Source organism: Astatotilapia calliptera, chromosome 5, assembly GCF_964374335.1.
Source record: "Astatotilapia calliptera chromosome 5, fAstCal68.1, whole genome shotgun sequence".
NCBI lineage: Eukaryota > Metazoa > Chordata > Actinopteri > Cichliformes > Cichlidae > Astatotilapia > Astatotilapia calliptera.
This window is the reverse complement of record NC_137426.1, coordinates 9979351-10004939: the sequence shown is the minus strand read 5'-3', so window position 1 is coordinate 10004939 and position 25589 is coordinate 9979351. Positions and strand designations below refer to the sequence as shown.

General features: G+C 38.8%; 1 protein-coding gene across 3 annotated transcripts in view; it reads left to right on the top strand.

Moving 5' to 3' along the window:
• igsf21a (immunoglobin superfamily, member 21a) overlaps window positions 1-25589 on the top strand; it is a 179228-nt gene that overhangs the window by 55186 nt on the left and 98453 nt on the right. For all 3 annotated transcript variants that reach the window (XM_026167142.2, XM_080301159.1, XM_026167143.2), the window contains one exon: window positions 2542-2654. In XM_026167142.2, the coding sequence (XP_026022927.1) occupies window positions 2542-2654 (113 nt within the window). The remainder of the gene's footprint in view (window positions 1-2541; window positions 2655-25589) is intronic.

Here is a 25589-nt window from a genome sequence, read left to right as displayed (position 1 = left end):
GGAACGGTAAACTGTGTATTGCATCTATTACAACGGCCGGATTTCATAGTAGTTGAGTTTTTGAACTGGCCTAAAAAACTCTGCAGTTTAGAGTTTTGGCAAATTGAAAACATTTGGTTCATCATAGAATAAAACAAAAAAGCCAGGCAGTGTACTATAGAAAATGAAATACTCCTCTGTGTGTGTTGTAGTCAGAGCTTCTCTGTTCAGTATCTTGCTCTTCTGGTATTTACAAAAGGTTGCAGAAAATAGCAGGGAGATGGTAGAGTTCGTACTAGAGTCAGCGCACCCAAAAAATCTAAATATTAAAAAGGAAATTTATTTATTTTAATTTATGTACACTTGTTTAATTTCAGCTCAGTGTGAACTGCTCTCCCTTGTTTTCTTCATTGTGTATAAACCAGAGGAGAGCAGCAGAACAGCAGTAAAGACTCTCATCACAATGGTGGGCCTAAAATCAGTTGGCTTATTGTATTGTGTTATGGCCATTTAGTGTATGATATTTTATAATGCTAGTGTGGGCTAATGGTTGTGATGGTTTTGGCAGGAGATTTCTTTTTTCTTTTCTTTGGCTGTAGTGTCCCTAAGCTTTCTGGCAGATGATATACCAAAAGCAAGTGGAGGCATGGCTGACATGTCTATTTGTTTTGGTTTTAGTTTGATATGCTTTATGGTCTAATGCAATGTCTGGTGGTTGTGAATTTCACTTATATTTGTGAATGTCATTTACTTACCACCTTTAACATCCTCGGAGAAACAATCATCATTTTATAAATCAGTTCTAAATATCTAAATTTCCATTGTGGCAGAACCAGGTTAAGGGAGGGGGTGGCCATCTGTCGTGACCGGTGGAGGTGATATGACAAAATTACATTCTTTGCACAAGACCGTGAGCATATTTATGTGTAGTCCTTAAAAATGAAATGGATTTCTGAGATATACTCACAAGTGAGTGAGATGGATATTGAAAAAACATTCTGCCTCTGATCACTATTTTCCCAGCACGGAAGCACAAAAAGTGCTTTTTCATCCTATAATTAGGTACCTACGGTGGACTGTTCATGCTACACGTCTCTGCAGTTGTCCATTTCTTACACTGATCACCTGGGGAATTCTGTAAAACACTAATGTCCTTAATATTCTGTTAGTTATGTCAGTGTGTCAATATTATATAGAAATATTGGCCATTAAGTGCCATTTTATTCAGTTTTATATTTTCACTTTTATATCCATCTGTTTTCTGAGATATAATTCCCTCATTAAATACTGGATGTGCTGACGCTGGTGATATGTTGAGCAGAGGGTAGCTTGTCTGTCATTGGAAATGAGCCTACTAACTGCTTCATTTTGCCTTAGCCAGATGTAAAGAGATTATTGCTAATGCATAAACTAAATACTATATCTTTTAGGATTGTATATAGCTATAATAAATTCTTTTTGATTCAGTTAACCCTTTTAGTACAAATATCCTTTCCTTCAGTCGTTAGTCTCCCACCCCCCGACAGTTTTTGGATGTATTTATTTTTTCTCAGGTCTTCTCATTATCACCAGGTAATTGCCTTTGTATCACTCCATTTTTATTTGGGCGATATAATCTCACATATGCTGATGTGCTGTTCTGTTATCACCCCGTGTGTGTGTGTGAGTGTTGAATTGTGAAACTGCAGCTTTGTGTGATTTTTTTTTTGTGCGCAAAGGGCTGATGATCAGGCACAATAAAGCATTCATCTCTGAAGAGTTTGACCTTGTATTTGGCAGTTACTTTTTCTTAGATTTTTCTCGTTTTGCGTTTGTTGTTTTTCTGTGTGTACGTAGCTTTTTTTTTGTTGTGTGTTGTTGACTTTTTATCACAGCAGCTTTCATTTAATCTTCAATTACAATAAATTTAGGCAGCTTGAGGTTGCATACTGCATGGAACAAATTAGATAGTATATTTTGTGATTCTGAAGTGTAAGAAGAAAACTTTATTGTATATGGATTATCAGCCCGCCCTATCAGAAGCAATAGCAGCATTGCCCATGTTGTGCCTGACATTTTCCATCATGTTCTTTACCAACTATTCATTGTCATGATGCTGCTGAAATGGCTTTGCTTCTATTAGGTTGAAGGAGGATGTGTATTCAAGGGCAAACAACTTAAAAAAATAACTGGTGAAAAGCTTAAAACACATTGCACAACCAAATGTGCTGGATAAATCCAATGAAAATAATAATGCAAGAATCAAATAGACAACTTCTTGGCAAACCTGCAGTAAGTCAGTTAAAAGAAGTTGCACTGTAGCTCATTTGTTTGATTTAATCTGTAAACCCGTGACTTATGTAACTATCAATGAAGGGATGCATGGTAACATGTTCTTTTCTCTGTATAGGATAAAACATGACTTTTTCCCCCAGAGTGAATCTATTAATTCTACACTACTGAGTTCTTTTCTAAAGAAAAAAGAAGAAGAAAAGAACCACTAAATTATATACTGTTTCAGAAAAGGTGTAGTTATCGTATGTTACTGTACTAAAAGTTTTTGTTTCCATTCTCTTTTTTCAGGATATCTGACAGTTTCCATAGAGCCCCTGCCTCCTGTTGTTGTTGGTGAGACTGTTACTCTCAAGTGTAACTTCAAAACTGATGGAAGGCTGCGTGAGATTGTTTGGTATAGGGTGAGTAAACCTTTCTACAGTTTCAAAGCCATTAAGCATGAGTTGCTTTCTGGAGCATTTGTTTGTGTTATTTCTAGCCATTTGTCATTTCAAGGAGGTCAATGCCAGTAGTCACATCACAGGTTTATGGCTGTGTTAGAACAACCATGTGCTGTCAAACCGCAGTTGTTAGAAAACAAGCTATGATTTGAGCCAGCTGTATGAGAGGCATCACTGGATGTTGCTCAGAATTTGATTTCTCAATCTGGTGGTCATCACCATCATTTCTTAATAGTTCACAGCTGGTGACTCAACAGTTATTAAAATCCCAGTTGGTGTGATACACTGCCTAAGTGCTGCTTATAATTAGGTAGCTGTTGAAGGAGAAAAAACAAAAAGCCCTTGTATGTCCACTATAATGGTTTATATGTTTTAAAGTTCTGTATTGAAGTAAAGCAAATCTGCAAAATGTTACAGTTGAAAGAGACGAAATTTGTCTCACTTCAAGTGAGTCACTGATAAGCACTTAAAATGGAAAGCAGTAGCAGCTGCCGCCATCACATTCTTGCCCGACCATTTTTCTTTAAGCCAAAAACTCTCCAGTAATTCTTGAGAGCTATACAGATTTGCTTTGTGAAAGTGTCCGACTTTTTACATTAATGACTTTTCTGGTGATCGGATTTTGTATAATGCAGTACAGGCAAATTGCAGACCCTGAAATCTTATCATTCTAGCTTGAGGGTCTTCATTAAAATGCATTATTGCTCTGCATTGTGTCATTTATGGTGTCTTTGATGCACTTTAATGACTGATCTGTTTTCAAAACAAATGCAGGGGGATGCCGTTATTATTGTATGAGCACGACTCCCTTCACTTTATTTAAAATAGGTCTTGCTTTAAGGAGGATTCTACTGAATTTACAGTTAACTCATTCACTGCCATTGACGTCTATAGCCGTCAATTGCAGTGAATGAGTCAATGGGTTTAACTCATTCACTGCCAATGGCTGGCAGTGAATGAGTTAAAGGTTAGGCCGCTCACCATAAGCTGCAAATAAACAGCATTTCCAAGAGACAGCGTTGTATGTACTAATAGAAAATGATGGATTCTTGTAAGCTCAACGTCTGAAAATTAAAGATGTCAACACTAGAGTTGTTGTACTGACTATAGGAAAATATATGTATAAAGCATTTCCTAAGCTTAAGCAATATTTAACTAAATGTCAATATAGTTTGCCCAACTGGGTGCAGCCTTGAGATGTGCCATGGACTCACCCTCCTGTAGGCCCACCAGCTGCAAGAAGCACCATAGGGGCCTGGTGCAATGTGTGTCAGGCAGTAGTCAGGGGTGTAGCCCCTGGCGGTCCCATCCCCTGGTATAGAGGTTTGCAATTCTGACACGTCACCTCTCTGCTCAGGAAGGAGCCTGAGGTAGTAATTCAGGTTGAGCGATACAGGCTATTTAGTTTGACTCACCCCAAACTTGGTTTCTGGAACCAGTCCAGAGAGACCTGTTGGACTCTGATCCAGTCTGGAATTGCCCTTGGTAAAAGGCAACGGGAAGGGGTGGGCACTCTTGTATCCCCTGGGCTTGTGGTGAACAAAAGGGTTGCTTTTCTACACCATCAGGTTGGGGAACAGGTCCTGACTGTTTGCACATATGCACCAAATGATAGTTCAGAGTACCGAGTTTTATTTGGATCAGTGAGTGGGGTGCTTGACGGTGCTCCGTCTGGTGACTCCCTCGTCCTACTGTAAGACTTCAGTGGTCACATGGGCAATGACAATGAGACCTCCAGGGGTGTGATTGGGAGGAACATCCTGCCTGATCTGAACCTGAGTGACGTTTTGTTATTGGACTTCTGTGTAAACCACAGATTGTCCATAATGAACACCATGTTCCAACAAAAGGATGTCCAAGTAGCACCAGGTCACTCTCGTTTGGAGGTCGATGATCGATTTTGCAATGGTATCATTGTATCTGCCGCCGTATATTCTGGCCACTTAGGTGAAGAGAGGAGCGGAGCTTTCAACTCACCTGGTGGTGAGTTGGATGTGGTCTCTCCAGCATCCTCCACCTAAACGTATAGTGAGAGTACACTGGGAACGTCAGGCAGAGGCAAGATCTTGAACTACCCACACCTTCAAAACTTTGGAATTATTCCAAGGGAGCCTAGAGACACTGAGTCCAAGTGGGCCGTGTTCTGCACCTCCATTGCAGAGGAAGCTACAAGGAACTGTGGCCACAACGTGGCTGGTGCCTGTTGTGCTGGTAATCTCTGAACCAGATGGTGGACAGTGTCAAGCTGAAGAAGGAGTCCTATCAGGCTTGGTTTGCCTGTGGTATTTCGGAGCCAGCTGATGGAACGAGTTTAGGTGGTAGCTGAAGTAACAACTCGGGTGTGGGAGAATTTTGGGTAGGCCATGAAAAAAGCCGTTCGGATTGCCTCAAAGCAATTCTGGCAAACACTCAGGAGGGGAAAGCGGTGGTCATTGGAGGTGGAGTGCTACTGACTTAAACTGAGTATATAGTTGAAGTTTGGAAGGAACACTTCGAGAACCTATTAATCCCACTGACAAAGGGATTGGAAGGAGAGTCCACGGACAAGGAGGATGACTCGTCCATCACTGAGGGCAAGGTCACTGAGGTAGTTAAACAGCTCCTTGGTGGCCAGGCCCTAGGGTGGACAAGGCTCACCCTGAGTTCCTAAAGGCTCTGAATGTTGTAGGGCTGTCTTGGTTGACACACCTCTGCAACATTGTGTGGACATCTGGGACAGTGCCTGGGGTGGTGGTTCCCTTTTTTAATAGGGGGGGCACAGGGTGTGCTCCAACTACAGGGTATCACACTCCTCACCCTTGCTGGGTGTACCAGGGTGCCGGAATTGAGTTCTTCCGTTAGTTGAACCTCAGTTTTTGTCTTAGTCATGGAACACTGAGCTCTTTATCTTCTCGAGGATAATTGAGGATGCGTGGGAGTTTGCCCAAACAGTCTATATGTGTTTTGTGGACTTGGAGAAGGCATTCAACTGCATCCCCCTATGGGGGTGCTTCGGCAGTATTGGGTGTCTGGCCAGTTGCTACGAGCCATATGGTCCCTGTACGAGTGTTGCAGGAGCTTTGTCCACGTTGCTGGCAGTAAGTCAGACACGTTCCAGGTGGGTGTTGGACTGTTGCCAGGACTGCCCTTTGTCACAAATTTTGTTCAGAATTTTTATGGAAAGAAACATTTTACTTTGGTGGCCTCAGAATCTAATTTCTTCTTTGGTAGATAACGTGGTTCTGTTGGCTTAATTAGGCAGTGACCTCCAGCTCACACTAGTGCAGTTCACATCTGAGTGGGAAGTTGCAGGAATGAGACGTAACCTCCCTTTGGGTGAGGTGTGCCTTGTATGTCCCACCAGAAGGAGGCCCCGGTGCAGACCCAGGACACACTGGAGAGACCCAGGACACATTCAGCTGGCGGCTGGGGAGAGGGAAATGTGGGTTCCTCTGCTTAGGCTGCTGCTCCCACAGGATAGCCCCAAAAAATAAATGGACAGATGGATGTCAGGATAGTTGAACCTATAATGCATAATTTTTATGGATTTTTCCCCCCCTTAAATTATGTCTATCCCTCTATCTGTACAAATCTGGACAGAACTGATAAAATGTCCTTCAAATGAAATATTTAAGCGAGCAACTATAATATTAATTATGTGGCATAGGAGATACATTTTCCACACAGTGTGTAATGGAAAGGTTAAAAATCCCCCTAAATGATACAGTCATTACTCTGGGTCCACATTTACTATTGTTTATCTGTCAAATAAACTGGTTATTAAAAATGTGAGCTTGAATTTGTACAATTTAAAGTATCCAAAAACCCCACTCTGTTACTGAGGTATGCAGTCTCTGTTGGGTCATTCTGAGTGTATTTGAAGAGTCTGTAATGTACAGTACAGCATTGTAGTGATATTGTAGTGATATTCACCTTGGTTTCACCCCCCCCTTCCCAAACCTAAGCTGCAACACTATTCATTAATGAGCAAGCAGCAGTTTATTGCTTAGGCAGGAAGTGTGTCTTTTGAGCAGCTTCTGCTTTCTCACTTTTATTATTGTGGAATAAGACAGTATCTCTGGGCTCATCTGAGCAAATGCTGACCTTTCAAGGTAGGACAAAGAGATTTATGGCACTTTACACATTCACCTTGCTATCATAGATCACCTTCATTGCTGTGACAATTTAATTTAATCAAGCAGAATTTGGGGAGCATTGCTTACATTCTTTCAGATTTCTGCAGTGTCTATTGATAGCTGTACTTTAAATAACCACTGAGAGAAAAGAGCTGCCCATATTAAGTGTTCTCATGGGGAAACCAAAAAGGTTGTAACAGAAATCAACCTCAGCTCTCCGGAGGCCACTGCTCAGCACAACCGTTGATAAATTATAAATCAATTACCCACTTGGCTGCCAAAGTTTCTTTAATCTCTGCCTTTTATTTGACTAAATACTGTTGACTTCCCATTTTACCTCCTGTTCAAATGAAACTGGGGTTGATACTCACCTTGGGAATACTCGTAATCAAAGCTCAGCCAATCACAGGGAGTCCTGAATAAGCTGAATATTTCACTGATGTTCATTTGTGATGCTAAGTGGCTCCACAGTGAGGTGGTTTACACTTTTCACTAACAAGTGAAAGCTCACCGTTTTGATCATGGGAGGAAACACAAATCCCTTGGGGTTCGTGTCAAGAAGAGCGTGTGTTGTAAAAGTAAATGAAATATGTGGAGCTATCTGCTGTAATGACCCTTTGTGAAGAGGGAACAGCTGAAGGTAGCTTATTTTTATTTATGATATTAGGTCACATCATATTCTGTTTGAGGATTTTTTTTCAGCATAACGCCTCCACGCTACAGTCAGAATTAGCATGCCTTATTAGCATACCTGTGTTAAAGACGAACCTCATTATTTTCGAGGACCTTTCAAGGCATGCTAACTCAAATTCTCAACCGTATATACAGCAAGGTAAAATAAATGTATTTTATATGAATTGCTATGTGTTTCTTTTATATAAAATATTTTGTATTTGTCTTATCCCCTAATAATAAAGTTTATTCACATGACATCAAATCATTTAAGTTTGAGAAAAATTCTTTATGGCTAAAGGACAAAACATGCAACATTTTTAATATCTTAATTCAACAAGAAAGCAAAACTCTTAAACTTAAGAAAGTCTTCTGCAAGTATCCCGGGCCCTGTCTTGATTTCATGAACAGGGATCTTTTAATGGAAGAGCTTCTTAAAATAACAAACACATTGCCACCCTCCCTAATATAAATTACCTTCTCTGTTTAAATGTGCATTTATCTGCTTCTGCATCAGTGATACTGTTTATTCACATTTATTCATATGTTATTGTTTTTTCAATTATTATATCTATTAGGCTGACTTCTGGTCTTAGACTATGTCTCAGGACAGGAGTTTATTAAGTGGTTTAATTAGGCTGGTTGGTGTTATACTTCCCCTTAATCATACCAGTTTTTCAGTGAATATATTATCACTATTGTTAGTGGTGCCTAATAGTTCTAAAAACTCCATATTCCCCACATTGAGGTAATTTCCCTAGAGTCTGCAGAGTCTACCTGATTATGCATGTTGCGTAGATTTTCCGATGCACCATTAAAAACATGCAGATGGGTAGACATGAAAAAATTAGATGTTGAAAATAGATTTCAGGCACAAAAACAACTTCAATCATCAAAAAAAGGCTAAATAAAACATTTTCACCCCGCTTCCTTTTATGCCTCCCACTCGTATCTTTAATAATGATCGTTTATGGATAGAATCCCTTATAATACTCTCATTTTAGTTTACTCAAGATGACAGACACAAACAGGGTGTTGAATGCAAGAGAGCAAAACCAGTCTTCAGTAATGGATGTGCTATAGCCCTGCAGCTAATGCTTCAAGAGCCAATAAATGAGAGCCTCTCAAGTGTGTACGATAATGCACTACAGGCCACATGAATGTTTTTAGTGAGTAGTGAATGCTGGCAGGCCACAGATTAAAAACTGAGGATATGTAATACCATCAAGCTGTCTTTTCTGCTTTAACAGCATACGTAATAGTAATGATGGGTGGGCCCTCTTTGGAGCGCTGACACAATTCTGCGAGTTCATCTAATGCTGCAGTTACTTTAATTTATGTCATTTTAATGAATACATATAGTACATATGGGACATCTCCCAATGGGTACCATACTAGTGGTTGTGTAACAAGTTGTGCCTGCCTGTTGAATTCCCCTTGTAATTTTAATAGCAGGATCACCTGTCTCTATCCTGTCCACTCACCCCTCATTCTACCCATTACACAAGCCTCCCCTCTCCTTGGCATAGTTCTTCTGGGATCTTCTCTCTCACCATCACAAGTATCTTCCCTAAAATGCTTCCCTAATTTACCACTGACCTGTCAGCTTGCTGAACTGCTACTCTAATTTCTATCATTAGCTGTGTCCATCTAGTGGAATATTTCGATTCAAGATCATTAGTGTACGCAAAGAGATTTCATTTTATTCATGTTAAAATTTATACATTATTCTATTCTTTTTTGACAACAAATTACACAAGAAACTAGAATCTAATCTCCAAATGTTGAGGTGATTATTTTGCCAAATGTAACTTGTGTTTTTTAAGTCTGGAGGTCAGAAATAAATGGATTTATTTAGATTTCACAAACTCCAGCAAAGTTGAGCTTTTTATGAAACTTGTGGTTGCCATTCAAATATTCCTGTAGACTTTATCAACTTTTTTGTTTAAAAAAAAGCTGAAACTTTATACTTGCAGTACTTTGGCTTTTATAGTTTTATTGTGCAGAGGAAATTTCTAAGCATAAAGGCAGAAATGTTTTCAAATTGTTAGCAAGCAATCATCAAATTGTCCATAAATGTGCAACGTTACAACAAAAATATGAAACGCGATTTTAAGTATAATTAGCTTGTAACACTGGTTTTCTGTAAACTGTTGATTAGCTTAATAACCATTTTTTGAACACTGTGTGTCATGAGCCATAGTGTAACCCAGGCGTGGGCAATTCCAGGCCTCGAGGGCCGGTGTCCTGCAGGTTTTAGATCTCACCTTGGGTCAACACACCTGAATCACATGATTAGTTCGTTACCAGGGCCCTATTTCAGGAAGCCGGTTTAGTGCAAACTCTGAGTAAGTATACCCTGAGTTAACGAAAACTCTGGGTTTTCGGTTTCACAAAGCGAGTTTAGATTAATTCTGAGTGAGTTACTATGACGACACACTCCGTGAAGCTAACCTGCCCCTAGCAGGTTTACTTCAACTAACCCTAACTTTCTCCGCCTCTTTGTCGGAAACCTGACTGTAGGAAGTGTCAGACATGGCGTGCTCCTTCCTTGAAGAGCCAGTAGATGTTGAAGCCCAAATTCTCCGCAGAGCTCTCCGCCGGGAGAGAGTGATTAGAGCGCGTTTGGACATTTTATCATTTCCTGATGATTTCCTGTGTGAACGTTACCGTTTTTCAGCACAATCTATAATTTATTTGAATAACATCCTCAGGCCTAATATTGCTCATGTGACACATCGCGGACATTCTCTCAGTTCTGTACATATTATTTGTATTGCACTTCGGTTTTTCGCAAACGGGAGCTTTCTGTATAATATTGGTGACGCTGAGCACGTTTCCAAGGCTACCGTCTGTCGGGCAGTCAGGAATGTTACAGTTGGACTGAAACGTCTCCTGTACTCGTTTGTGTTCCCCGGTCATAGACCCACAAGATTTATCAAAGAGGGATGCCACAAAATTGCAGGTATCAGGATGAACGAAACTTAATTCATGATGTGGTGATACTTGAACTACTACTTAAATTGTACATTTATTTTCACGGTTCCCAGGCGTGATTGGCTGTATAGATGGCACTCACATTCCAATCATTGCTCCTTCAGTAAATGAAGGAGACTATGTGAACAGGAAGTCTTTCCACAGCATTAATGTACAGGTACATAGTTCCCTGTAGCATTTCAAACTAACAAATTATTTCATTATAGTAATGGATGCTAATTTGTGTTCTCTGCACTGTGAAGATCATATGTGATGCTGCCAACATTATCACAAATGTGGAAGCCAAGTGGCCAGGCTCTGTGAGTGGTGGTGGTGGAGGACCCCCACCTGTTTTTCGGGCCTCCGCTTTTTTTTTCTGTTGGCTATAACGGGTCACATTTGAGCATACAGAGTAAGCAAATATGTACTTGTAATGTGCTCAGATAATTTCAATAAGTGCTTACAGAAAGAAAATTAATGTAGCCTCTAACTGCAATTGATTTACATCGGACAAACAGACCAAGCACTATGGCTCATAATACAATTACACCTTACCTGTTTGGACTATATTTTTATATTTCATTTTTACTTGCTGCCAGGAACGTTTGGGGCCTGTTGGGTTGCACCTGCGCTCAAATCACATCACAAAATCAAATGTATGAAATAAAAAATAAAATAAAATATAATAAAATAACGTGTTAAATGGGTGGAAATCCCTAGATCAATGTTTATATTAACACTCACGCATTGACTCTGTCGGCTATGTTTTGCCATGCATGCTCCCTTTCTTTTGCAGCTGAGGCTGTGTTACTTTTTTTCCGCGGAATTTGCATGTTATCGGCATATGCTGCCATCAGAATTTCGGCCTCAAGCGCTGTAAAATACATTGACCGCGCCTTCTTTCCCTCCGTCTCCATGGTGACTCGCTTAATCTGTGCTCCACTAATCAGGGCTTTATGTATCCTCGTGTGCGCGCTTAACTTGGGGTTAAAGCAACTCCGCGTTGACTGAACTAATTGTTATCAGCCTTTCTGGAACCGAATATTCCGAGTTGGACAGTTCGGGGTTACTCAACCCTGAGTATCGTTTTTCACTCTGAGTTTTCTAAACCGGCTTCCTGAAATAGGGCCCAGGCCTCTGGAGAACTGCAGGACATGTTGAGGAGGTAATTTAGTCATTTAAATCAGCTGTGTTGGTTCAAGGACACATCTAAAACCTGCAGGGACACCGGCCCTCGAGGCCTGGAGTTGCCCACCCCTGGTGTAATCAAAGGCAGCTGCACAGGAGGTAGGTTGAGCCCAGTCGACATAACTATCTGCATAACTAAGTCTCAATTCTATGTTGCAACTTTATTTATTTTTTGTTATGAAATTAATTTTACCTGCAAATATTTATTCAATATTTTTACACTCCTTTGATCAAAACTGGCTGCCTTTTCTAAAAGGTTTTTGGAGGCGACTTTTGTTGTGATTTGGCGCTATATAAATTAAATTGAATTGAATTGAATTGAAAATTGAATGGCAGGGGGCATGCTGAGAAGTATATTACTCATACTTGCTGATCTTGCTCTTTGTCATTTGTGGAAATGTGCTGTGCTGTACAAGAGTTTGTAAGCACAGCAACAATAAACATTATGTTTAGCAAGCTAGAGGAAAAAGAAAGGAAAGAAAAGTGGTGCTCAAAGTAGGAGCAAGGGACGAGAGCAGGATGACGAAACCACCAGGATTTTGGACTTCACTTGGCATAAGGGTCCAAAAACATATGACAGATATGACAATATTCAGTTCTAGAGAGAAAGTTTTGAAAAAGTTTCCATCTGTATCTTGTAATTTAATTGAAGTTACTTTGGAAGTGGAAAAATATATGAGGGTGGATTTCCTTTTTTTTTAGTGTGTGTGTTTTATTATTTGTGTTGGAGCCCTAGCAGATCACGAAAGGACAATAACCAAAGGCATTCGTAAATTTCAGTCATCAGCTAACGACCACTGAATGCTTGTCAAATTTTAATTAAGCCATCTGCCACCACAGATTTTACTCAGACCATCTCAAGTCAGTTGGTTTTTTTTGCTACAGCACACTACAGCATTGGCATATTGTATGCACATATATAAGGATACAACTGATATCCAAAATGAAAATTGTTGTTAACTACTGCAGCTGTTTCAATTTGTTTGAATGCTTAAAATCAACCCTTGTAGACCAGACTGTAGCTCATCATTTCAAAAACATAAGAAAACGTATGACTTCTGTGTAGAACACATAAACAAATCTGTAAGTTCTTTCCAGGCAAAAAAGCATTGTTATGATATACCTGGAAGCTTTTTTACTCAACTTATGACTTAGATGTAACTGTAAATAGAATACAATAAAAATCCCTTATTGATCCTGATTGGGGAAATTCATGCATTCCAGCAGCAAATGGAGCATAAAGATTCAAAATGAGCAAGATATTAAACCAAAAACTGTACAAGAGAAGTGAATAGCTACGATTGTGTTTTTAAAGTGCTATATAAATAGATTATGATGATGATGATTGTGTCAACCATTTGTTTGGGGACTGAAGTGAGTTGTTTAGGATATTCTGATCCTTTTTTGTCAATAAGTGCTCCTGTTAGCCAGCATTAGTAAAACTGTCTTTGAAGTGGATCTAACATTGGTGGACTGCCACAGTGAATAAACACTCATATGATGTCAGAGTGTAATAAAACTGAAGGTATGTGTAATTTTTAGGACACTCAATGCTAAACTTAGTAGCGTAATATTAGCCTATATCCATATTATAAGCATCACATCTGTAATCTTCTGATAATCCATCCATCCATTCGCTTCCGCTTATCCTTTTCAGGGTCGCGGGGGGCGCTGAAGCCTATCCCAGCTGTCATAGAATTATCTGAGCAACTGGATTCAAGATGGTGGGGTAACATGGCGGACTGCTGTCCATTCTTACATATTTTAATCAATTAATGAATTAATTAGTTTATGAGAAAGCAAAGAAGTAGTTTAAAGTTGAGGTTAGTAGCTCAGGATTAAGAGAAAAGGTTTTGCCATGTCTCGTGCTTATATTCCATGTAGAGTCTTTTGTTTGTCAAGCACAGGACTGTCTGAAATCATTTCTGTTTTGCTATGCACCATTTTATTTGACTGAAATATATTCATATTCTAGAGTACTTAATAGAACAATGACACTATTTTGTTAGATAGGACGATTTGTTGCTATGGTTGCATCAAGTGGTTTCCTTCAGTAAGCCAGTCCACTCTCTCTGAAAGATTTTTAAAAAAGACTATAAAACACGACTTTTTAAAAGATATTCCCCATTCTACAAATGTGTGCTCATTTTTTAAAAAATGATTTCATTTTTATTTTTTATTGAGAAAGTCATTTATATATACCTACTTAGATTTCCATCTTGACATGCTGTCATTATCTTAACAGCACAGAAATGTACAAGTCTACAGTAGTGTTGCCAGCTGTGTTTGGACATAGGCCAGCTGCCTTTGCTTAGTTGCTTAGAGGGGAACATGATGTTTATATTTAGCAATATAGAATTCGATCTGCAGAAAGAAAAGTACTGACCAGGCTACAACTATACAATCTAACTTGTAGCAAGAAATGTGTTCACAATTAATAGCAGAGCACTTCCTGCGCTGACTCTGAGCACTTTATTCTAATACATCTTACACTGCTTCTCTTAGTCTTTTCAAGATTTACTCGTGGCCAGCATTTGACAAATCCCATTAAAGCTGCTGACAGTGTTAAAGCACAATACAATAGCAATGCAAATGACTTATCTCTTGTCATAGCCAGGCAAGAAATATAGGTAGCACATTACCTGAGGGCAGTGTGTCAGTTGGTTTACTGTTGGATGTATTTAACCAGATACTTGACTAAAAAAAAGAGTGTTTTTCTAGCCAATAATCCGCTTTCTTGACTGAGAAGAGACACAGGAGGCATCATATGTTAAAACTGAGTTTAAAACCTTCAAGACAGGGTTGCCTGGGCAACTGGAATCTCTGAGTTCAGAAGAGAGCTCACAGAGTGCGTACGCACAGCACACTCCTGTGGGGTTATTGGGTGCCTGACTTCCAACTGTTTAATCCCCAAGTGTAATTGTGTAGGTTCAAAAACTTCCCTTTTCACTCATCCATTGACGTGTATATGATTGTGTGTGTGCTATCTGTATGCCTTTTTGTTAATCTCTCTGTTCATCTGCCTGTCTATCTAAGGTGGAATTTATGAAAATAATTGTAAAAAAATTGGTAGTGCAGACAAAAGTTTCTTGAAGAAAATAAAAGCAGTACCCAGTGTTTCCTTCAGTAACATATTCTTTTTAGAGATACTGTTCCAGTTTCGGAGCAGTTATTTTTGACTAAAACACAAAATAAAGCAAAACAAAATACAACAAAGAAAAAAAAACATACTTAATCCAAATCCATGCAGTTGAGCCATAATATGTTCATAATATGTCTTCCATGCATGCCACCACAGCACTGAACATATGCTGTATTTTATAATTCATGCTTAGCCATGAAAAGTAAGAAGGAAAAAGCACATCTACTTGCATTTTTACTACAATATTGAATAGATGTCCCTTTATCTGCCACTACAAAGCTGAAGCTATCGTGAACCTCAGCTGTGGTCTTTATTAGCGTTAATTTGTTTAGGGGGTTAAGGGCAGTGCAGTCACCGTCTTTGGCATTGGGGGAAATGGCCTATAGATTTCTATTCAGGGTACTTTGAGTGGCTGGTATCTTGGCTATACGCGGTACTTTTCTACATATGTTTTAACAGTCTTTTCATCTTTGTATTTAGCCATGCTCTGCGGAACTGAGAAATTCATAAATCTTTGCATGCATTACAAGCTTCATCAACAAAGTAGTACAGATCTCTATCAAAACCTCTGGCCATGGTGCTGCTCTAAGGTTTGTGCCAAAGGGCTTTCCTGGCTTCTGTCCATGGTGCTGATTTGGCTCTAGCCTGGAGAGCAAATAACATTGCTTCCATCATCCACTAAATCTCCCCACAGGATAATTCTGCACCTGGGAGAATTAACCTACTTGTTAAACAATAGCAAACTCTCTATTTGTCTGATACTGTTTGTAGCCAATATTCAGGTTACTCTGCATCACTTTTGATGGTTATCTTTAAGTCTACCTGTTACATCTGTGCACATAGTATTGTTAGATAGAAGAGATTTATTATTAGTGGCTTTTATGTTAATGGGGCTTATGCCCAAAGTGTTATTTAGTCAGTTATCCCTACCCAGCAGTACTTTATTGTTTTACTTTGTAAACTGCTTGAGTGTATAATACCATTAAAATGACTGACTGAGCATTACCCTGCCTTCATCTTGCTTATGTGCTTGGGTTCAACCTTTGTCTATCAGAAAGAAGAATTTTACATTTGTTTAGACACTAAAATATAATCTTTTTACGTTGTTGAAAAATCAATTTGTGTTTCAAATAGGTCCACTAGAGCCATATGCAGTCTAATAATAAATTTTGCAATCATTAGTCCAAGTAATTACTTGATACCACATTTCCACGCAGTTTAACATTTTCCAAAATGCACATTAGGGCTATTACGTTCCTGATATGTTGATTGTCTTTTCTAATTCTGTATCTTCAGCTCAATGCAGTTGTACCAAGATTAGATGTTAAATGTGAGTTTTTTCAGATACATTATTATTACCAGTATAGTTGAATTTGAACTTTTCTATGTATACTGTTTTGGCTGAGCCAAAGTTTAAGGTTTAAGGTTTCTACAGCAGAGTAACTGACCTATGTTAAAGGACATCAGTTGCATTTTACTTTAAAGATGGTTACACATGCTCCACTGTTGAAAAAAAAAAGATGCACCTCTTTAAACGGTGGTACAAACCTCTGTCATCGTTATTAGCCTGCTGCTCCATGCCGAATGTGGTGCCCCCCAGGGGAATGGGAGATAAGGTGATATGGATCACTGCACAGCAACCTTCCCTTTGAGGATGTCACTAGGGCAAATAAGCAGCCTGTTATACACAGAATGATAATTACACACTTCATGTCAGCAAACTACAGGATGAGTCTCTTTTGTTATCCACAAATGCTAATAGCAACAATAGAGACTGATCATTCTTGTGCCTGTCAGAGAGCCTGTGCTGCTAGTGACAGAGGCAACAATAGGAAATTTTGATTCAGCAATGCAATGGAAGCATAATACCTCCTCGCTGTTACCATGTCCCAGAGCTCCCCAGGTATCTATAAAAAGCATACTTTGCATCTAATTAATCAGAGAATTCAACAACTGTGTGTATACAAAAAAGACCTTGTGAGGTCATTAATTTTACTGAGGTATTTTCTCCACGTGACAGTAGAATTAATGACATCCTGCTGTTACATTATAGAGTTTCATTTGAGATATATATTATACAGTGTGTCACGGGCAAATCTATACTATTTGCTTTGGTCTGATGTTGGTTGGAAAACAGTATTAACTGTTACAGTGGGGCAAAAAAGTATTTAGTCAGCCACCGATTGTGCAAGTTCCCCCACCTAAAATGATGACAGAGGTCAGTAATTTGCACCAGAGGTACACTTCAACTGTGAGAGACAGAATGTGAAAAAAAAAAATCCATGAATCCACATGGTAGGATTTGTAAAGAATTTATTCGTAAATCAGGGTGGAAAATAAGTATTTGGTCAATAACAAAAATACAACTCAATACTTTGTAACATAACCTTTGTTGGCAATAACAGAGGTCAAACGCTTACTATAGGTCTTTACCAGGTTTGCACACACAGTAGCTGGTATTTTGGCCCATTCCTCCATGCAGATCTTCTCGAGAGCAGTGATGTTTTGGGGCTGTCGCCGAGCAACACGGACTTTCAACTCCTGCCACAGATTTTCTATGGGGTTGAGGTCTGGAGACTGGCTAGGCCACTCCAGGACTTTCAAATGCTTCTTACGGAGCCACTCCTTTGTTGCCCGGGCGGTGTGTTTTGGATCATTGTCATGTTGGAAGACCCAGCCTCGTTTCATCTTCAAAGTTCTCACTGATGGAAGGAGGTTTTGGCTCAAAATCTCACGATACATGGCCCCATTCATTCTGTCCTTAACACGGATCAGTCGTCCTGTCCCCTTGGCAGAAAAACAGCCCCATAGCATGATGTTTCCACCCCCATGCTTCACAGTAGGTATGGTGTTCTTGGGAAGCAACTCAGTATTCTTCTTCCTCCAAACACGACGAGTTGAGTTTATACCAAAAAGTTCTACTTTGGTTTCATCTGACCACATGACATTCTCCCAATCCTCTGCTGTATCATCCATGTGCTCTCTGGCAAACTTCAGACGGGCCTGGACATGCACTGGCTTCAGCAGCGGAACACGTCTGGCACTGCGGGATTTGATTCCCTGCCGTTGTAGTGTGTTACTGATGGTGACCTTTGTTACTTTGGTCCCAGCTCTCTGCAGGTCATTCACCAGGTCCCCCCGTGTGGTTCTGGGATCTTTGCTCACCGTTCTCATGATCATTTTGACCCCACGGGATGAGATCTTGCATGGAGCCCCAGATCGAGGGAGATTATCAGTGGTCTTGTATGTCTTCCATTTTCTGATGATTGCTCCCACAGTTGATTTTTTCACACCAAGCTGCTTGCCTATTGTAGATTCACTCTTCCCAGTCTGGTGCAGGTCTACAATACTTTTCCTGGTGTCCTTCGAAAGCTCTTTGGTCTTGGCCATGGCGGATTTTGGAGTCTGACTGTTTGAGGCTGTGGACAGGTGTCTTTTATACAGATGATGAGTTCAAACAGGTGCCATTCATACAGGTAACGAGTGGGGGACAGAAAAACTTCTTACAGAAGACGTTACAGGTCTGTGAGAGCCAGAGATTTTCCTTGTTTGAGGTGACCAAATACTTATTTTCCACCCTAATTTACGAATAAATTCTTTACAAATCCTACCATGTGAATTCATGGATTTTTTTTTCACATTCTGTCTCTCACAGTTGAAGTGTACCTCTGGTGCAAATTACTGACCTCTGTCATCATTTTAAGTGGGGGAACTTGCACAATCGGTGGCTGACTAAATACTTTTTTGCCCCACTGTATAGCAGTGTGCATGATGCTGGAAAATAATAAACATCTTTTTAAAGAAACAACATAATGGTTGATGAGACGTTTCAGATGGTTTCCTCATTATATTTTAATAACAATAGTCATGAATTGTAAGATTTGAATTTAAACTGCAAAACCATGGCTTCTGCTTTGGCATTTTTTTAAGGCTTTCTGAAGCTCTTCAGTCTTGAAAACTCATAATCTCCCAACCAGAATCATACCAGATTTTAGAAATCCACTTTTTTTTTTTGCTATCACAGAAGTGTCAAACAAGAAAGTGATTACTTAGTGATTAGGAGTGGATCAGAGCCCAGAGCCTCTTTGTGACATTTGCTTTAGAGGAGGAAGTCGTTTTCATGCCAGTGGAATTTTAGCATTGGTCTCTGCTTTGCTGCAGCACAACTCACTGTGAGGTCCCCTGGGGGCATGAAAGGAGTAAAACAATTTAGTGTGTGATTTATTTATTTATTTGCTTACTTGTTTATTTGGGTACAATGTATTTCCAACAGAGGGAAAACAGCCAAAGACAAACAAAATAATAATAATAATCCTGCACTTCCTCCAGTGTTGTCTGGGTAGCCAGTGCCTGACTACTCTTTGTACTTTATCCAAAAATATTATTGAAAACACAGTGCTTAGTCATACTTCTAACACTACCTGACATTTTCCTTAATTACTAGAACTATGAACAGTCACTTTAGTTATATTCAAAATATAATGCCTTACTATTATAAATCCTTATAAGAGCACCAGATGTGCTTTATTCCATGTAAGCCTGAACAAATGCGCTTAGTCAAGACATATTGTGAGATCAACAAACACATTTGTGGAATCAAAACCTGACTTTAATAATGACTATTTTTTAGATAATAACATAAAAACTGTATTTTATCATCTGCTGGTTATTCTTTTAAAGAAGTTTCACTGTGGTGCTGAAACATATCTGTTATTTGAGAAGCAAAATTAATGTACAAATGTAGTTGATACAGTTTTATCCCACCAACAACTATTGTGCTGGAGTTTATGTAGTGAAAATGTAAATTAACAAAATTATATGAATGGCCCTATTTTAAATTTTAGTATTAGTCTTAGTGTATTATTCTTTTATCTTATGTATCAGAGACAATCTGTCCATGTTAATCAGACTAAAATTAATAATCATTAAAATGTGTTATCAACTGAGTAATGTCACTATTTATTGGTGCTTTTTTTTCAGTTCAGGTTGATCAGGTTGCTATTCCATCACTTCAGCAGAAATTGAGTACCTGGCACAAAAACGGTACTAATTGATCTATTATCCTATATAATATATATATATTTTTTGCATACAAATATATATATATATATATATATATATATATATATATATATATATATATATATATATATATTATATTATATTATATTATATTATATTATATTATATTATATTATATTATATTTATTAACCTACTATCAACATAAACTAAAGACCACTGCATGTGGCTGCTTAAATTGTGGATAACTTTGATCTTTCTTCAAATAGATAAAATTGATCTATTTTATGCCATTTATAAACATTTTATACATTTTCTTCCTGTATTAGCTTGTACTTCATTTCCCAAAGAGAACAATTCAGTTATGATGTGAACTGCAGCAGGCTCTGTTTTACTGTGTTTCCTCAAAATAATCAGGTCATTTTCTAGATCATAGTTTTTTGTTGATCCCTTCAACAACAACAACAACGACAAAAAAAAAGGCACCAACCTCATTTAAAAAGGGGCCCAAGGGCACACTGTCCTTCAACCGTATTCTCTTTAGCAATCAATAGTAATCTTTTAACAACGTGTACTGTTACTGAGGAATACAGCAGTACTACAAACCAGTAGTAGTTGTTCTAATAATTTAGAACTCACTGGTGACTTTTGTCGGCCTTAATTTGCTCCTTTTTCAACAGGGTTCTGGAAACATTGCTCAGAGATTTTGGTCTTTTTTGAGATCATAGCATCGCACATATGCTAAAGATTTCTTGTGGGCACGCCTATGATGCAAGTCTCCCATGCCAACACATTCCCAAATTTCTCTATTGAAATGAGATGTGGTGACTGTGAAGATCAATTTGAATACAGTAAACTCCTTTTCATGGTTAAACCAGTCTGTGATTATTTGAGCTTTGTGATTTGATTGCATTAACCTGCAACAATTGGCAAATAGGTACACTACAGTCATAAAGGGATGAACACCATCAGTAACAGTACTCGGGTAGGCTGTGGTATTTAAAAAATGCTCAGGTGGTACTAAGGGAGTGTGCAAAGAAAGTATACCATTACATACCATTATGCCACCAGCACCCTGAACTGTTGATACAAAGCAGAATGGATCCATTTAAAGTTGTTTACACTGCATTCTGACCCTATCATCCAAACTTTACAGCAGAAATCACGACTAATCAGACAAGGCAACATTTTTCCAATTTTCTATTGTGCAATTTTGGTGAACTGAGTGAATTATAGCCCCAGTTTCCTGTTTTTAGCTGACAGGAGTGACACTCAGTGCTTCTGTAACCTATCTGCTTCAAAGTCTAACATGTAATGTATTCAGAGGCGCTATTATAGTTTGTAGTTTGTAATGAGTGGTTATTTGAGTTACTGTTGCATTACTATCAGGTCACAGCAGCCTTCTCCTTTGACCTCTGGCAATAAGGCCTTTTTGCTCACTTGCTACCTTCTCTTTTTTCTGACCCTAGACATATGTACCTAACAAATTGGTCATTAAGTAATTAAGTATATTAAGTTTATATGCATATTTGTTAATTTACCAGAAAGTATGACTTCAGATTCACACACCTGATGGAACATCTGGCAGTGGTTCAGTAGATTACTCAGCAAATTATTTTGGGTAAACGTTGGTTAAGACTGACCCTCACTGAAATTTTTTTTACCATAAAGCTTTTAAGCCTTACTTTTTGTATCCTGGACAATTTTTCCCACTAAAAGAATTTTCCCATGATCTCTACTCAGAGAGATCATGGGAAAATTTCAAAGATGTATTCTAGGAAAACAAAAGCCCTTTTTATCCTGTACAACTGTTGGTGAAAACATAAAAACATTTTTGATCCTTTTGTTTCATAATGTGCCTAGAACTGTTTGACTAGTAATCCGAGTCTAAAGGATTTCCAAAAAAGCCACAAACAAGAAGACTATGGAGAAAGACACAAGAGGATAGGGTAAGCATAGGGAAGCTAAATGGAACATGTAGTTAATTGAGCCTGATGTTATTGTGACGACAGCTGAAAGAGCTGGGAATAGTGGAGTGGAAGAGCACGTCCTTAAAAACACAGGTGAGTGGAGGAGATGAATAGCAGATGTCTGTGTGTCAATGAGCTCTGCAACACATGTTGAACACCATGCCTCCAGAGTCCCCAGCAGGGTGGTAACCTGTGAGACGCATGCATACTGAGCAAAAAGAGAATGAGAGAGAGCAAGAGAGAAAAGAGCATAAGCCCTATCAGAACATGTGGGTAGGTCACATATTATTTTGCATGGCCTTCAGTGTTTACTTTCCAAATGATCCAAATGATTCTTTGATCACTTTTGAGGTTTTTATATTTGTGTTGTTTTTTTTAACCAATCCTTTCATCCTTTACACATTTTCCAGGATTATTCCTTTGCTTCTATTCTTTTGGGACGTTTCTCATGATGAGCGGAGTGAGGTGCCCTTTGCACTGAGAAAATATAGCATTTCGAGAATAGTGCAATTTACTGCGTGGGAGATAATGTTGTGTGATTGTCTTCCTGCTGAACACTCATGCAGATTCTTTTCACTGGATTTGAAAATGTACAAAAAAAAAAGTTTGCATTTATTTAAAGGAAACTGAAGACAGTTAAAATGTTGTGAAAAACATGTAATGTCAGTACGATTTATATTTTCTGGTTCAGAGGTTTGTTGCAATTCCAACAAAAAAGAATTCTATGTAAATAAAAGCTCAAAGAAGATTTCCTCATTTTAGTTAGCGTCTTTTAAAAATTGTAAATGCTCCAGCCTTATATTCCTGAACTTCAGTCATGTTCAGTCAAGTCAAGTGAAGAGGTCAAGAGGTTTCCCCACTCTTCACAAAAAATGTTTTTTTTTTTAAATCAGGGAATAATAATAATAATATTAAGATAGATAATAAATTAATAATAATTCCACTATAATCATTCTTCTTCTAATATGATATAAGAGAACCTGTATCTTATTTAGATGATGATTGTATAACAAAATATTAGATCCAGACTTGATGGCATTTCAATGTTTTGCTATATGAAAATGTAACTGAGAATGAAATTAAAATTCACATTTGTCCTTCCTGACACAGTGGCAAATGTGTTTTAACAGCCTCTGTTTAGATTGCAGTGTATCAACCAACAGTTGCTATTTAACTCACCTAAAACATTAGTTGTTAAATGTTTGTGAAAATGGCAGTTGGTAGTGGAAGGCTAGAGTTCTTTTATTTGTTGTAACACTAAAAATGTTCCATTAATGCAAACTTCAATTTCAGTGCCAAAAGCATGCTGTTTCCAGAATTTAAAAAGAACTCTATGAATAATACCACACACTACATAGCAGTGTGTAAATGATGGGCCTGAATGACCCAATCACCAATCAGAGCCTTAATGTGGGCTGGGTTCACTCATAACCAGCCCAGAACTGCAGCCAAGGAAAAACAATTAGAGAAAAGCCTCTCTTCCCCTGTGGGTTTAATGCTAGTGGAGAGAGATAGGTTTTGTAATAGATTTTTGTCCGTGTAAAATGAGATGCTGACCTCTAGGTCCAAGACATTCAAAGACATCCCAACAGTGGTACAGCACACTCCCACTGGGGCTAAAGGATATTCATGCAGGACATCATTCTCGCACTTGGTGTGAGTCACACCAGCCATTCTCAAGGCAGTTATCATCAGGGAGCCTCAAAGGGTGTTCAGAGAGTGGAGATTGTGTCTGTGTAATCAAATCCTTTTTTAATGTCATGAGACCTTAGCAATTGACTCGTGGTTTTTCAGTTTAGTTTTAGCTGTTGAGTTTGTTTTAATCAATTCTTCATCATGAATGAAGTTAACTTTTTGTTGTTGTTTAGTAATGATGAAGGACTTTTGTGTATTGTAAAGTTTTTTATCATCTACAAGTACTTTTTTATTTAACATTGTCTTCAGTTTTCTGTCATAATGTCTCAGATTAAGCAAAATGATCATTTATTACATTTCCATCTCTAATAATTTTGATTATTATTTGCCTGTGCTGGCCGTTAGTCATTTAAAGTAAAGATGTAGTTTTATACACAGTTCAGTTTGGTGTTTTTTCTCCTTCTGCTATAATAGGCAGCAGAATTATTAGTTTCTAAATGTTGAACTCCAACAAATAATTTCTTGGTCATATATCTATTTATTTTTATTTTATGAGATTATATATTCAAATAATTTACATACCATGTTACATTTCGTGTCAGCAGTAATCTGATTATTGCCCTTTTCAGTAAGGATGTAAATATTAAAGAGATTTTGTTACATTACATGGATTGTTGGTGGAAAAAAGTCATATTTACATCCAACACATTTACGTCATTCTCTTTAACAAACTATACCTCATTTAGCAAAGCTTTCCACATATGTGGTTTGAGTTCTAAGTCTTCTCTCCATCTTTCCTAAATAATCAAAATGTTTTGTGTTTGTTGTACTTTTGTCATGCTTTAACTGTGAGGAGTTCTAAGGTCTTGAGTAATCAGGGCCAGTCTTATCTTAAAGACTTCGTAGTTCCATATCACCCTAATAGAGTATTTTGCTTTTGTACTGCTGGCTTACTTGTGGTTTCTATTTAAAAGCAGAATGGGAGGCAGAGCCTTCAGATTCAAGGGCCGTATTTTCTGAAACAAGTTTCCAGTTTGGATTCATTAAACTTTCCTTTTTCATCAGGGCTGGATCAGGTATTGCTCTGCAATAGCTCTAAGCTGCTGGAGTTCCTATGATGTACTGTTTCCTCTTCAGTTACCTATTTTCCCTCTGCGTGTGTTTATATACTACTCTGCATTTAGTGTTTAGCTATCATTAACCTCTGGTTCTCTTCCACAATTTGACTTTTTTTCTTTCTACCTCCTTTCTTCCTGTTAAAAGGGAGTTTTTTCTTCCCACTGTTACCAATTGCTTGCTCAGTGGGGGTTGTCTGATAGTTGGGGTTTTCTCTGTATTATGGAATGGTCTTTACCTTACAATATAAAGTGCCCTGGGAGAACTGTCTAAATTTGATGCTACAGTATACATAATAAAATTGAATTTTAACTGAACATTATCAGCAAGTCATATAAATCTTTGCTATAAAATACAGCAATTATCGATTAAGATATAATGACCTTAAAGTTAGAAACTAACAGAGAAGCAAAAAAAAAAAAAAGTTGAATTCAGAAATGTGTGTAGGAGAGGTGGAGGAAGATCTCAGCCTGGGCGTTTACCGTCTTATGTAGTCTGGAAGATGTGTGGATGGTGGGGTGGGTGCAGTTTTCTCTGTGGTGGGATTGGGTGGACTGTCCAGGGCTCTGTGGAGCCGGAGGGCGCTACTGCACTGGGCCCCGGTCTGATGGGCCTGGGCCCCCCTTCCCTGGCTGGTCGCGAAGGGTGGGAGTGCCTACTGGGGTCAGCGGGGGAGCTGGCCCCAGGGAGGGGTTACCTGCCCCTCCCTTCCTTCCCTCCCCATCTCCAGCTGCCTCCCTCTTCCCGCTCCTCCACAACCACCCACACATGCAGGGCCTTGGAGTGGGGGTATGTCACCAGGGTGCAGAGGAGGCTACCCCCCCCCCCCCCCCCGTCCCCTTCTGGCTGCCTCTGCCTCAATTTTATCCCACAACTTAGACATTCACATTACTCACACTCTCATTACACATACATATAGGATCTTGGGGGTGGGCACAATCACGGAGTCCAAATTACCATCAGGGTGTATACCTCACCCCTGACGTCGTTGCCCACCTCTCAATTTTAAATACACTTAGTCATTGAGGGCTAGCAGGAGGGACTATGCGCTTACCTGCTGCT